This window comes from Oppia nitens, unplaced genomic scaffold (genome assembly GCF_028296485.1).
Source record: "Oppia nitens isolate AA-2021 unplaced genomic scaffold, nextdenovo-longstitch-racon4-pilon3 scaffold12_pilon_pilon_pilon, whole genome shotgun sequence".
Classification (NCBI taxonomy): Eukaryota; Metazoa; Arthropoda; class Arachnida; order Sarcoptiformes; family Oppiidae; genus Oppia; species Oppia nitens.
The window spans coordinates 103774-120000 of NW_026533191.1; the positions used below are offsets into that span (position 1 = coordinate 103774).

The 16227-nt window shown below is 21.2% G+C and overlaps 1 protein-coding gene across 1 annotated transcript; it reads left to right on the plus strand.

The window, feature by feature from the left end:
* The first annotated feature begins 510 nt into the window (after positions 1-510).
* On the plus strand, positions 511-3938 carry LOC128956165 (uncharacterized). The gene is made up of 4 exons (XM_054301850.1): positions 511-636; positions 772-1101; positions 2783-2920; positions 3730-3938. Exons 1-4 carry the CDS (start codon positions 528-530, stop codon positions 3936-3938), a joined length of 786 nt encoding a protein of 261 aa, XP_054157825.1. The 5' UTR covers positions 511-527.
* Positions 3939-16227: the final 12289 nt, after the last annotated feature.

The window sequence follows — 16227 nt, forward strand, 5'->3', positions numbered from 1 at the left end:
GTGCTCATCTATCTGTGTATATGTGCTGTTGTTATGTATATATATATTATATATATTTGTGTTTTCTTATCAATTAATTTACTTATTTATATATATATATATATATATATATATATATATATATATATATGATAGTAATAGTATGTGTATACACACTATAGTTTTTGATAATGTATTTTTCAAAATATATAAAAAAAATGTTTATCAGCAAAAATTTTATTTAATTAAAATGGCAATATACCAGTATTATTATTATTATTATTGATAGCTAAATAAAATTATTAACACGAAATTATTACAAAAATCAATTAATAGATTTTGTTTTTAAAAAAATTGGTTATAATTTTTGAATATTGAATAATTGTTTTTTTAAAGTTTGATTTTTAAAGTAATAAATAAAAAACAAACATTTTTTTAATAACATGTAATTTATACTTATAATCAGTGCTAACATTTGTTATATATATATATATATATATATTTTTATAATTATTATTATTAATTATTACTATTACTAGTCTGCAAACATGTTTGTATTGTTTGACAATTTATTAGCCAGTCTACTATTATTAGTATTTAGTTTATTGTGTTTACTAAAATCCAATGCTAACTGTGCAAAACACGACTATCCCATATGTAAGTAATTTTTTTTTTTTAGTTCTATTATATTCTAATATCCAATCAACAAACAAACAAACAAAAATCAATTGAATTAATTAATTAATTAATTAAAAAAAAATATTTTTTGTTCAAAAAAAATTTTGATGAAAGACTACGCGGAAGACTTGTGCGACTCGAAGATAATGTTAGGATCGGATCCACTGAACAGTTCTCTTATCATAAAACTATTGAAACACAACTCATCGACAGCCGGTTTATCTCTGATAAAGATTGCGTGCAAAGTGACCATCGAGTCGACGACCGGCGGCGACCATAAGGTCAACATCAATAGCAAGTCAATGATCGACGCCTACCGGAGCCAACATCATCTGAACAGTCATAACAGTATTGTTATCACTGAATATAATGATAGACGAAAGGTTACCATTGAATTCAATGGTCTGGGAGATGATCTGCAATTAATTATCACAACCTATAGAGGTTTGTATTAAAATTTTACTCAAATTATTTTTTTGAATATATGAATAATTCTACAATTTTAATGTAATTTATTAATACTGTATATAAGTTTAATTAGTTTAATAAATAAGTAATTTTTTTGTAGTAAAGTATAACATATAAATAATATATATATTTATATAATTAAAATAATATTTTCTAATTTGTTAGTAAATATAATTAAAACAAATTTTGCAAACATTAATAGATAATTTTTTTTGTTGTAAATGTAATTGAACTCTACTTATAATTTATTAAATAATACTATTAAATAATATATTTGATAGTTTTATTTTTTTTATCTAATTTTTTGTTTTTATAATGACATATGTTTTAAATTGTGTTAGGTGACAATTTATATTTATAAATTAGCAGCCAGGATAATTTATTATTTGCATACTAAATTTATTTTTTTCAAAAAAAATCCAGAGTCCAGTATTTAGTTTTTACTATACATTTGTAATTACAGTTACAGTATTATCTAATTATTATAGTTTTAAATTTTCTTGAATGTTTCAAAAGTCCAGTTTTAAATGTATAAAATATTTATATATATATATATAAAAAAAATTATGATAATTATTTGGTCAAAACTACTTACTATTTTAAATGTATTTTATTTTGTATGATAGATATTATATAAATATAAGCTAAAGTATGTCAATATTTCAAATGTTTAATATATTGTATATATATTTTTATAGTAAATATATTTACACATTTGACGTCAAATAGTTGCTTATAAATTATAATAAGTTATAATATTTAATATTACTGTATATATATATATATATATATATATATATATAATATAATATATAATGGCATAAATTTGTCTAATACAGTACAGTATCAATATATTAGTTAGAATATACTGTATATAACAGTTTATTTATATAGAATTATTATTCAATTTAATATATAACATAAATAAAACATCAAACAAACAAACAAAAAAATTTAATAAAATTTATATAATTTAATATAGTATAAWTATATAGAGATTATTTCTACATTATAAAGTTTTATTAACATTTTAAMATTAACAAAAATAAAAGTAAAAATAATTAAATGCCGCTAAAAAGTTAAATTCAAATTAAAGTATAAACTATATCATAGATTTTATATTACCTAATATTAGAAAGTTTTGTTTTTTATAATTTTTAAAATATATTTTTTTTGTCAAAAAATAGTTTTTAAAATATAAATTATCATATTATTAGACGTTATCTATATATATATATATATATATATATATATATATTTATATAATAAAATAAAATTGTCTAACATTTGTAAAGGTCAGCATCGTTGCAGGCAATCATAAAATTTTAAATTTTAATTATTTATTTATTTTTTTATAATTTAATTATCTCATAGATTTACATTTGTTTGTTATTATTGTATATAACTAATTGTATATAATTTTGCATATAATATAAAATAATATTTTTTTTGGAAATAACTAAATATAAAATAATAATCACTTATTATTATTATTATTACTAATTATTATTTTGTTACTAATTATTATTTTATTACTAATTATTATTATTACTTATTATTATTATTACTAATTATTATTTTGTTACTAATTATTATTTTATTATTAATTATTATTATTACTTATTATTAATAATAATTTGTATATATATTTATGTAGAGATTGGCGACGACGATGACGACGACTGTCCAAAACATTACTTTTTATGCGAACCCCGTAAATGTATTCATGATATCTATCGATGCGATTCCTATATTAACTGCCAGTTCGATGAAAGTCAACTGTCCTGTTCAGTAGGTGGGTGCTAACACATACCTAGATATTATTATTATTCAATTAGCACTTATATGTAATTGACTTTTGTATTATTAAATAATTTAATTTTTTAAATAATCTGTTAAAAAAACCATAGAAATAATATTTAAGAAACATTTATTTTTTAAAAAAAATAATTTGTCAAAAAAAACCATATAAGTGATGTTTAAGAAAATTTTATTTTTTAAAAAAAGTTTAAATATTGTTGACCTTGATAATTGTTTAAGATCATATTTTTTTTAAATGTCAATTTAAATATGAGAAACCTTAATACTTTTTTACTAATACATTATTATTATTATTATAATTTTATTATAATTATTATTATATTAATATTATTACTATTATTTAAGATCATATTTTTTTTAAAAAAAATATTATAATAATTTTAATAGTCCTGATTTAAACATGAGAAACCTTAATACTTATTTTTTTTACTAATACATTATTTATTATAATTTTATTTTATTATAATTATTATTATAATATTATTATTATTATTATTATTATTATTATTACTATTATTTAAGATCATATTTTTTTTAAATATTATAATAATTTTAATAATCTTGATTTAAACCTCAGAAACCTTAATACTAATTTTTTTTACAAATTTATTATAATTATTATTACTATTATTTAAGATCATATTTTTATTTTTTAAAAAATATTATAATAATTTTAATAGTCTTGATTTATACCTGAGAAACCTTAATACTAATTTTTTTTACAAATTTATTATTATTTCTAAAATATTTTTCTAAATTATAATTACATATATATTTATACAGAGCTAACACCTGACAATCAAACATTGCTTAGCATAATATCAGGGATCGTATTGTCTCTGTTGGGAACCAGCTGTTTGTTAACCAGTTATATCTATATCGTGTATTACAAGGAACGGGAGGCCCGGTTGTTGGACAGTAAGCAACTATTGTACGGCACAATCAACACAATGAGTCCCCGGATCCAGCACTCGCTAAAAGTGTACAAATAAAATAATATATATATATATATATATATTATAAATATATGTATTATAACTATATATATTATAAAAAATATAGATATATTATAAAAAATATAGATATATTATAAAAATATAGATATATTATAAAAAATATAGATATATTATAAAATATATAGATATATTATAAAAATATTACTTATATTATAAAAAATACTGTATACCCAATATTTTATGCCAAAATAATACGTTTTTTAATATATATTTAATAGTATTGTAAAAATATTAACTATTTTTTTGTATGTTTAGACTTATATTTTTATTTTTATATAATATATAATATACAACCAAAAAATATTTTTCAATAATATTGTCCACAAACAACATCAAAAAAACAATTTGACATTTATTTCAAGTATTTGAGAAAAATAAAAATTTATTTTTTAATTTTACAAACAATTATTTTTACACACAAATATTTTTGCTTTTCAAAAATCTGTTTATTGATATTATTTGCTTATATATATGTTTTTTATATATATATATATATTTATCAATTTATAATTTTTATCAATAGTTTACAACAAAAAATTGTCAAATGAATAAACATTTTGTATCAATCAGGTGTGGGTATCAAATAATAATAATAATAATATATTTATTAAAATTGTTATACATATATTGTATGTTTGACATTCAAAATTATTATTACTATTATTATTATTAAAATTTTTTAGTTATTTTTTTTTTAAAAAATAATAACTACATAATCATTTCTATTCAATTTGTTTCAACAAATATTTACCTAACATTACAGGGATGTACTGTATTAGTTGATATATTATTATATGTGTCGACTACAGTATTAATTATTACTATAAATAACTTATACATTAATATATATATATATTACTTYTAATAGTAAAATACATAATAATAATAATAGAAAAACATTTTTAACATAATATAAAAATATTTGCATTTTTGTCTTACGTCTAATATTTTTTTTAAAAATATTTTCACATTTTTCCYACTAAAATAAATGTATTATTAAATGTTATTTATATTTATAATGCAATACCAGAAACATTGAAAGATTATTTGGAAATAATAATAATAATGATAAATATTTGTCTAATTGTGAGAAATATTTTTGTGTTATATTATATCTCAAAAAATATATACTAATAAACACAATAATAAAGAAAATGTGTTTATTTGCGGAAAAAAATGATTGAATTTTATGTATTGTATATATTATATAACATATATTATATAATATACACAAACACATTATTAAATGTTTGTTATAGTATATAAACATTTGACATTTTAAAAGGTGAAAAATAAGTGTTTATTTTTAGACATGAAAAATCCTGATATATTAAAAATATATTAAAAATCAAACAACAAATTCATAAATAAATAAATACAATATATTTATATATATATATATATATATATATTCATTTTGTTATTGATATTATTGTTGACATTAAAATATATGGGTATGTTTTTAACACAATGTATAATAATATATATATATATTTGTTTATTTAAATTGTATTTTTAGCCAGATAATTTTTCACAATACATATTATTTTTTTGCAAAATATAAAATATAAAAGAAAATATTTATGATATAATTTCCGATATCTTTATTAATGCAAAATAATTTAAAAAAATCAATTTTTGTTTACTGAATGTGTTTATATAATGTATGTATATTTATAGTGATTTTAATTTGAATTTAAAAATTTTAAGTTTTATACTAATTGATAAAATTTGCATTTTAAAATTCAAATAATTTATCTATTATTATTATTATTATTTAGTTACCTAAAAATATATTTATTTAAGTTTTATTAGAATTAAAATAAAAATTATGATTTTTTTTTCATTGAGTGCAAAATACAATTATAATTTAATATGATTTGTAATAATTTGTTACATTAATAACATCCGGTAAATAATGTATTTTTACAAAAAAAAATTATATTTAATATTTTACAAATTTTTATATTTTTTTTTGCTTTAATATTATTGAAGTATTAATAATAATAATACTACTACTAATAATAATACAATTAATGTATTATTATTTTTTCTTAGAAATAAATGTTGTTTATTACTAATATTTCCCATTGTATTTGAATTAAAAAAATTTAACGGTTAATAAAAACAGTAAATTATTTTTGTTTTCTTTAGAAAATTTATTTTTTAAGAAATAAAAAAATAATTTCATAGTATTACAGATAATTAATAAAATATATAGATTTGTTTTTTTAAATAATTTTTAATTAATAAAATTTTTATATATATGTTTTCTAAAAATATTATATAATATTAAATTAATTGAGACAATTAGTAGACAATTATCAAATTATAGTATTAATGTAGTATTTTWTWTATATATATATAAAAATAAATAAAAATGTTTTATTTTAATTGAAAATTTTTGTTTTTACAAATATACATAACTATTAAAAATAAAAATGTCAACAGTTTTCAGTAATTTTTTTTATATTATAAAATTTGATATTTATATATAAATTGATTATTATTATTATTATTATCCAGGACAATGTAGAAATTTTTTTTTTTTTTTTTTTAATTATCTCAAAAGCATTTATTCAAAACAACAAAAAATTGAAATAYTATATTTGCAAATATTTTGTAAATAAATAAGTAGTCATTTTTTTAATTATATTTTTTTTTGTAATTATAATTTAGATATTTATCTTATCAACATAAAATTTAACATATTATTAGCTTAAACAATTTATGTCTATATTATAATTAATGTAAAATAAAATAAATAAAAACATGAGTAAAATAATATTTAAGAAAATTTCAATTTTTAAAAAAAATTCAATTGTTGTTTATATAGGTAGGTATACACTGTATGTGTGCTATTGATTATGTTCATGAACTTGAACTCTATAACTGTACGTAACTGTATGTACAGTAACTAACTGTATGTATGTATGTATATATGTATGTATGTATGGTATGAACTGTTGTTTATGGCAACAGAATATTCCTATTATTTTTTAATGATTAGTAATATTTAATGATTTTTAAGTTAAATAATATTTATATTGCATATACAGTAAAAATATATTTATAATAAATCAAAATAAAACTAAAAAGTTTGTTATAATTCTAGATAAATTAATTGTAATTTTAATTATATACAATATTTTTGATATTGTTTTTGTTGTCATATATTCTGTATATATATATATATATATATATATATATATTGATATAATTAATATCATATAAATTATTGTTTTTGTTAAGTTGTTGTATAATATTTTTGCAATTAATATTTTTAATTCAAAAATATTATTTTTTTTATTCATATGAGATAATAAATAATGCATTGTAATTACTAATGATAGTTACTAAAAGTTAGCTAAAATAATAATAATAATAATAATAATATAAGAAGTATACAAAAAATACAGTATATTTTGTTTGTTATTAAATTTGATGATAAAATATAAAAAAAACACATATGTTGTCATACATTGTTTATGTCAATATAGACGGCTAGCATATGATTTAGCAAATTAATTGTTGACGACATTGACTATGCAAATAGTTTTTTAAATAAAAAAATATTATCCGGATATATTTACCAAAAAAAAAACAAAATCAAATTATAATATTAAATTGTCAATAAAATTAAAAATTGACATATATTTTTCAATGTATGTACTTTTTTTAATAATCTAAGTCAATAATACTAATGTATATATTGCAATAGGATATATGTTTGTAATATGATATATGTAATTATTATATATATATTTAAGTATATATATATATATATATAATATTTTGTCTAAAAAATTTAACTGATATGTCTATCAGACACGCATTTTGCTTTATAAATATACTATATATTATATATATACAGTATATATATATATATATATATATAGTGTATATGATACTAATAAATTTTGAAAAATATATATATTAATATAAGTTGTTAATAAAATTATTGCAACAAAATAAGATACAATATATAAATATATATTAATTTTTATTATACAGTATATATTGATATATTAAATTAAGAAATATTGTATATAACAAAAAAAAGCAACAAATGTCAAAGTTTATACATTTTAACTATATATATATAAACACATAATAAATATTTTATTTGGTTTCTATTGTACAATAAAAATTTATGTTTTCTTTTTATTTAAATCTGATATTTGATACAAAATATAATTAGATTTTAATTAAATTCAATGTTTTTTTTGCAAAAATAAAGTGTGACAGTGTGTACTCAACTTTCACACACTTATCAAAAAACATATAATAAATACTGTATATATAACTGTATATATAATTATTGTAATTTTTTTAAAAAATAATATATTTTCGATAATGAAAATGATTCAGTAAATTATTTAGTTTTCAACAATGCATTAGTATTAGTAGTTGTTTGCATTATTAGCTAACCGGCCGACCCATCCTCCCCCCTCGCTAAACCATTTCATCAAACATAAGCATATAAAACCCTTTACATATATGTATATATATATATGAATGTATATATGAATATATATATATATATATATATATATATTTGTGAATCCCGGGAATGATATACAAAGTTATAGAATATATTATTATTGTATATATGATATAAACAACATTTTATACATTATTTATATGCATATACAATATATTTGTAAAATAAATATTATATTTGTAAAATAAATATTATATTTATTAATTAAGCTAATTTTATAACCATGTTAATTAGTATCTATATTAGCGAGTTAAGTACAGTATATATATACTGTATATATATATATATATAAGTTTACGGTATATGCACATAAAATTTTTATATAAATTTATATTAAAATTAATTTATACTAATTTATTAAGCTATCATATATAAATATAATTTATACAGTATAAACTTATATTGATCGATCGTACAATTAATACAATTAATTGAATAATAATAATAATAATATTGTATAATTTCAATGATATATAAATTTTTATTATTATTATTATTATTATTTATATATTGTATATACACTGTATGATATATGTAAATGCAATACAAGTAAAACACTAATTGATTAGCAATTGATATTGCAATCATAAAATAGCATTTTTTTGTACTGTATTATGATAATGATTAATTGATTAATGATTTGTGGGAAAAAAATTATTAGTGTTTATATATTATACTGTATCCTACATATACTGAATATATGCTGTACACACACACACACACACACACACACACACACACACACATGTATATAACAACAAAACTGTTAGTAAACTGATACAAATGTGGAAATTTAAAGTCAAGCAAAATAATAATAATAATAATAATAATAATAATAATAATAATAATATAAAGGGCACACACATCTGTGTGGGACAGGGAGGGAGAACTATAGGCAGCAGCACATGGATTTCTACTTAAGTCCGTCTCTCTACTCGTATGTATGTACGGAACAGTATGTATAGCTATCTCCAGTTCCAATCTATTCTAGTTTTATGTCAGAAATACAGTATATATAAGAGAGAGAAAGAGAGTGAAGACTTATATATATTTTTTGCTTAAAAGGTCTGTTCGTATATCTATTCAGTCAGTCAAAGCCAAAGGGCTGACAGTTCGCTGGCCGTACACTGAGATTGCAAGGAGAAAAAGGGGGGGCGACAGGACAGGCATTGGGAGAAGGAAAGGGAGATAGAAAGGGACAAACAGCTACAAAGTGAGAGAGAGAGAGAGAGAGAGAGAGAGCACTGGTTGAGTGCATAGGCACGTAAAGGGCATAAACACTGACTGACTGAAAGAGAGAGAGAGAGAGGGGGAGGTATACAGGGAGATAATGAGAGGAACTGGATGAGTGAGTTAGTGAGAGTAGTAGGAAAAAGAGAGAGAAAGAGAGAGAGAGAGAGAGAGAGAGAGAGAGAGAGAGAGAGAGAGAGAGAGAGAGAGAGAGAGAGAATGATCAGGGATACAGAAAACATGAATTGCTTAGAGAGAGAGAGAGAGTCAAAGAGAGAGAGAGAGAGAGAGAGAGAGAGAGAGAGAGAGAGAGAGAGAGAGAGTCAAGAGAGAGAGAGAGAGAGAGAGAGAGAGAGAGAGAGAGAGAGAGAGAGAGAGAGAGAGAGTCAAAGAGAGAGAGAGAGAGAGAGAGTCAAAGAGAGAGAGAGCACTGGTAGGTGTGTTGCGCGTGCGTTCGCTACCCTCTATCAGCAGTGTCTGTAATAGTTTAAGGGTATTATATAGCAGTTGGCTATACTGTGTAAGGCTTTAAAAATATAGCTATAAAAATGGTTTCAGTTGTTGTTTATATATATATATGTATAGTGTGTGTGTGATATAAGGAGAGGGTGAGAGAATATATTAGATATATATATATATATATATTGTATTTTTTTATACAACAAAATTTTTAGCAGTTATTTATTTATTAGCAAATGTTATATAAATGGAGAGACCATTTGAACTGATGGCACAATTAGCAAATCAAATGATGATAGCATTTGGTTTATCATTGATGATCAGCAATATTGTCAATTGATTATTATATATATGCTGTGCAGCACTAGTAGTCTCTCTCTCTCTCTCTCACACACTCTCCCTCTCTATCTCTCTCTCTCTCTCCTTACTCCAAGTGTTACGTTATGCTATGTGTTATATATTTAAATAAATATATATATATATTATAAGTGTTTGATATTATATTGATATTGGAAATATCTATTTTGAAAATCTATGTGAATATTATTATTATTTGTATTTGTATTGCATTTATATCATTGCATTTGTTAAAACACACATCAATTGATTCAAACGTTACAATTGAAGGGCACGACCTAACTATTAACCGATAGCATCATCGCCATCATCATCATCAACAACAAGATCACGGCCCGGGTAAGCATTATTATTTTTTTTTGGGCACTAGTAGTTATGATGAATAGATATTATTTGCACACCCCTGTCCCTGTCCCTTACCATCAATTGCCCATCAATTGCTTTAATGTTATACAATATTATAGTTGTATTATTATTATTGTTATGTAATATATTCATTCATATATATAAATATATTTATTATATACTGTATTACAAATGTGAATAATTTATAGCCTAGTTAGTAGTGTTTATATGCATTTGTTAACACTAAATGTAAATTACCTATAGCTTAGTTATGGCTGTAGTAGGGGGGGGGATAACTACAAACTAAAAACATGTCACACACACACACACACACACAACAATCCCACACATTTGTTGTGACCCTTTTTTTCGGCACAATTTTTTTTTGCCTTCCCCCCCCTTTTATAATTGAAAAATTCCTGCACCACTTTCCTATCCTAAACATACCGTTTTTTTCACCCCCCCCCAAATTGCACATACCGTTTTTGTGTGTCCATATGTTTATATATATATATATATATATATATTGCATGGTTGTTTGGTTATTGTATGTATGATTCCCATTCAAATCACACATATAGTATACATACATACATCTCCCCTCCCCCCATAAACTACCATATTTTCAATATACAGTACACATAGATATATATATATATATATATATATGCTTTTTGTATGTATTGGTGATGATAGCCTATTCCAGACATTATCTCATTTTTTTGTTTGTTTGGTTTGGTTTGTTTGCTACCTCTTCAAGCAATGTATTGCTATAAAATGTATTGCATTTGGTGTATGCAATAAAACGATTGCTACTATCATTAATATTTAAGACATTTTTAATTTCAGTGAGAAATTTATTTTTTTTTTTATATATATATATTCAAAAAAAAATACATAATATGCTTAAACACTTTTACACACACACACACACAATCAGGTAAGATAATGAAATACAGTATTTAGTTATAAAATTTTGTGTTTTATATGACACTTATTGCGAGGGATGAATGTCTTATCAATCAAGGGCTTGTAGTAGTAGTAGTAGTAGTAGTAGTAGTAGTAGTAGTATTTGTAGTGGTTTTCAAATAATATAATAATTATTATATTATATTATTGTGTAATAAAAAAAAATTTGTCGCCCAAAAAAATTTTTTTGCAGCATAATAAATACTGTAAAAAWWTTTTTATATACGTATATATAATTTATATATACTGTATAATACAGTGTATATCATTGATTATTACAGTATATATATATATATATATATAATTTTACAGTGTGTACTGTAATCCATTTTATGTAAGCACTTTTCAATGGATTTGTGTGTTAGCTATATTTGGTTTACACTGTATTCAGGAAAGTGTGTGTATATGTATGTATGCATGTGTATGTGTGTGTGTGTGTGTATGTAAGTGTGTGTGTGTATATGTATGTATGCATGTGTATGTGTGTGTGTGTGTATGTATATGTGTATGTTTATGTAGTTGTATGTATGTATGTGTGTGTGTGTGTGTGTGTGTGTGTGTGTGTGTGTGTGTGTGTGTGTGTGTGTGTGTGTGTGTGTGTGTGTGTGTGTGTGTGTGTGTGTGTGTGTGAATGATGTCGGCCTTGAATTTTAGAGAGCACTGGTAGTATTTTATGTATGTATGTTCATATGGCTGTGTGTGTGTGTGTGTGTGTGTGTGTGTGTTTGCAATATAATTTATCTAGTACAAAATACAATAGTTGCTATATTGTATGTGTTATATTGAATTGCATTGATATTGAATATATAATACAAAATACTTTTTTATTTAATAGTTGCTATATTGTAGTTGTTTAAAAAAATGACATCATTTATGTATATATTTGAATTGTTACACAAAAAACATATGTAATATACATGATATTGAATATATAATATATATCTAACATATTCAATGGGAAAATAGAGCATACAATATACTGTATATAATTTATATATATATGGCTATATAATATATATATATATATGCCAAATACTATTCAATATACAATGTAAATGTGTTCACATTATATATATATATATATAATATGCATTTCAATATATATACAGTGAATCCTTTAAATATATTAATATATTAAAATAAATGTGTATACTGTATAGGGATTTATGTGTGATCAACAAMAAAAAATTATCAATCACATTTAGCATCATATATTTTTTTTAATATGTCTAATTTAACTATACTTTCACTTTTTTTTTGAACACCAAAAACAACAACAAAATTATGTTATGCTCTACTATATTATACAATACAAACTTTTTTTTACTATATTATTATACTATACTTACACACACACACACACATAGAGAGAGAGAGAGAGAGAGAGAGAGAGAGAGAGACCTTAGACCCTCCATATTCCCAATGCATTACATAACCAGATATTTCATATATATATTATTTTCTTTGTGGTCTATCAATAGTGTTAGTGAACCCAAAAAAAAATAAATGTCCGGCTCTGTTGAAACTGACTTTTTTTTAAGTGTTAACACTCACTCACTCACACTCACACACACACACAMACACTCGCTCACCCACTCTTCCATCCCCCTTCCCCCTTTTTTTCCTACCCTACCTATCCTTGCACTACACATGTACTGTATAATAATAGTTGTTGTATAATCTGTGTCTAATACCTATTTTTTCTCTTTCACTATATGTACWGTATATACGGTATAACCTTATGATGTATTTTATATATACTATATATATTGTATATACAGTAGTTTACGTCACACACACACACACACTTTTGTAGATTTGTTTTTCACACATACATACACACACACACACACATACATACATACATACATACAGACACACACATACATACACACACACACACACACACATACATACATACATACATACAGACACACACATACATACACACACACACACTTTTGTAGATTTGTTTTTCACACACACACACACACACACACACACACACACACACACACACACACACACACACACACACACACACATACATACACACACACACACTTTTGTAGATTTACAGACACACACATACACACACACACACACACACATACATACATACATACAGACACACACATACATACACACACACACACCGTCTCCAGAGTTTAATGTCTATTATTAAATGTCATCTTAGACTCTGTTTATACAGTATATACAATATATATATATAACAATATATTATTTTATCTAGATGAGAAATTTAAAACATTTTTGTTTACCTAGTTTACTTTATTATTATTTTTTTAAAAACATATTAACAAGTTAGTTTTTTGGATGAAAGCAATAACAAAAAAAAATTATTGTTTATTTATAAATATAAATTCCCAAATGATTTTGTTTTTTGTTTTTAAATTATCAAATGAAAATTATTTGTTTTTAGTTTTATTTTGTTAATATAGATTGAAATAATAAATTAATTTTATTGCACTTTTTATTTTATTTATTAATTCATTTTATATTATATAAAAAAAACAAAATAAATAAATTAATAATAAAYCATTATTTTTATTTATTTAAAAAAAATTCTAAATAATATATATATTAAAAATGTTAGTTTTAATTAAAATTATTTAATAATATTTGATATATAATTCTAAATAAACAAAATTGTTTAGATATTTATAGTATTCTATGAAAAATTCATTTAAACGTTAATGAAATATCTTATATTATTAAATAATAAATATTTACAGTAAATATATATATATATATATATAAACTGTATATTTAGTAAATAAAACAGTATTTAGCGCTACTTTTAGTTTGTAAGTAATTTGCTTATATAAAAAAAACAAATTATATATATATATATATACTGATATACAGTATATTAAGGCATATATTTGATGAATGAAAATAGTTGTGTAATAATAATAATATTGTTAATGACATTCATTGATATTAATAGTAAGTGTGTGGGTGAATATTATATATCCAATCTAGCATTAACTGTTTTATGCACTCATTTACTCACTCACTCACTCACTCACTCACTCACTAACTTTCATTTTCACTTTCAACTATTAAAATCAAATTGCATTTAAAGCATAAAATTTATGACAACAACAAAAATTACTTAACATGTTTTACTGTATATATATATATATAATATATTTGATAGAAAAAAACTGTATATATATATTAAAATGTGTTATAATAATTAATGTCTAATGTTAAAAAATGCTTAATATTATATAATAGACTGCATATATATATATACCGGTATATATATATATATGTATATTATATACATAATTGTGATAATAACTGTTAGATGATGGGCATTGATATGCTAATTTTTTTTATATATATATATAAGTAAATTTTGAAAATGCATATATACAGTAGTATATATATATCCATGGTGATAATTGATTTAATTAAACAAAAAAAAAATTATGATCAAGTTTTTGATAACTATTGTTATGGATATTATGCCATTGATATATTTACACTGATATATATATATTAGATATATGATTAGATTAGATTATTTTTTAGTTAATTAATTATGATATGATTTACACTAATATTTAATGTTTTTTTAAAAAAAACATATTTAAATCTATCAAATCTAATTAGCCTATTAATTATTTATACGTATGTATATGTATGTATGCATGTATGTGTGCGCGCGCTAGGATACCTACCTGTGCTCTATAAAATATCCTACAATATTTATTTTATTTTTTTCAAAAAATAAAAATTTTATATACAGTATGTTATGGTTGTGCGGTGAACTTGACTTATAATTAATGCCTGGTTATGGTAGATATCATACAAATACACGGTATATATATAAGTTATATATATATACAGTATATACTGTACTATAAAATTTAGGCCACAGACATAACATTGAAAATTTAATACAACAACAACACAAAAAAAAATCAATAATTTAGTGCATGTTTTATACATTACTTTTTGATATATATATATATATATATACTGTAATAATATTGATGTTTAATAAATACTATATACAGTATATATATATATATTATTATTATCATAGATTGAATATTCTATATATATATATATATATATGCTATAACCAAATMTATCGATAAAATGCATTATTTATTATAAYAACAAAAATTATAGTTTTATAGGAAAAAAACATATTTATTATCGATATTAAAATTATTAAAGTTATAATTAATATTTAACAAATAATATATTAAATATATATTAATCATAGTATTTTATATTAATGCAATTACACTTTATTTAAGGTTGTTTAAAACTATATATATATATATTATTTTTTTCCAATATTTTACATTTATTATAATTATTTTTGTTGTTATAATATTTTTTGTTGAATTGAAAACA

What these genes read in the sequence shown, in the direction of transcription:
- LOC128956165 (XM_054301850.1), top strand. Translation starts at nt 528, where the DNA reads ATGTTTGTATTGTTTGACAATTTATTAGCCAGTCTACTATTATTAGTA. An exon ending in AAAACACGACTATCCCATAT is followed by an intron (nt 637 to 771) that starts GTAAGTAATTTT and finishes TTTTGATGAAAG; the next exon opens with ACTACGCGGAAGACTTGTGC. An exon ending in TCAACTGTCCTGTTCAGTAG is followed by an intron (nt 2,921 to 3,729) that starts GTGGGTGCTAAC and finishes ATATTTATACAG; the next exon opens with AGCTAACACCTGACAATCAA.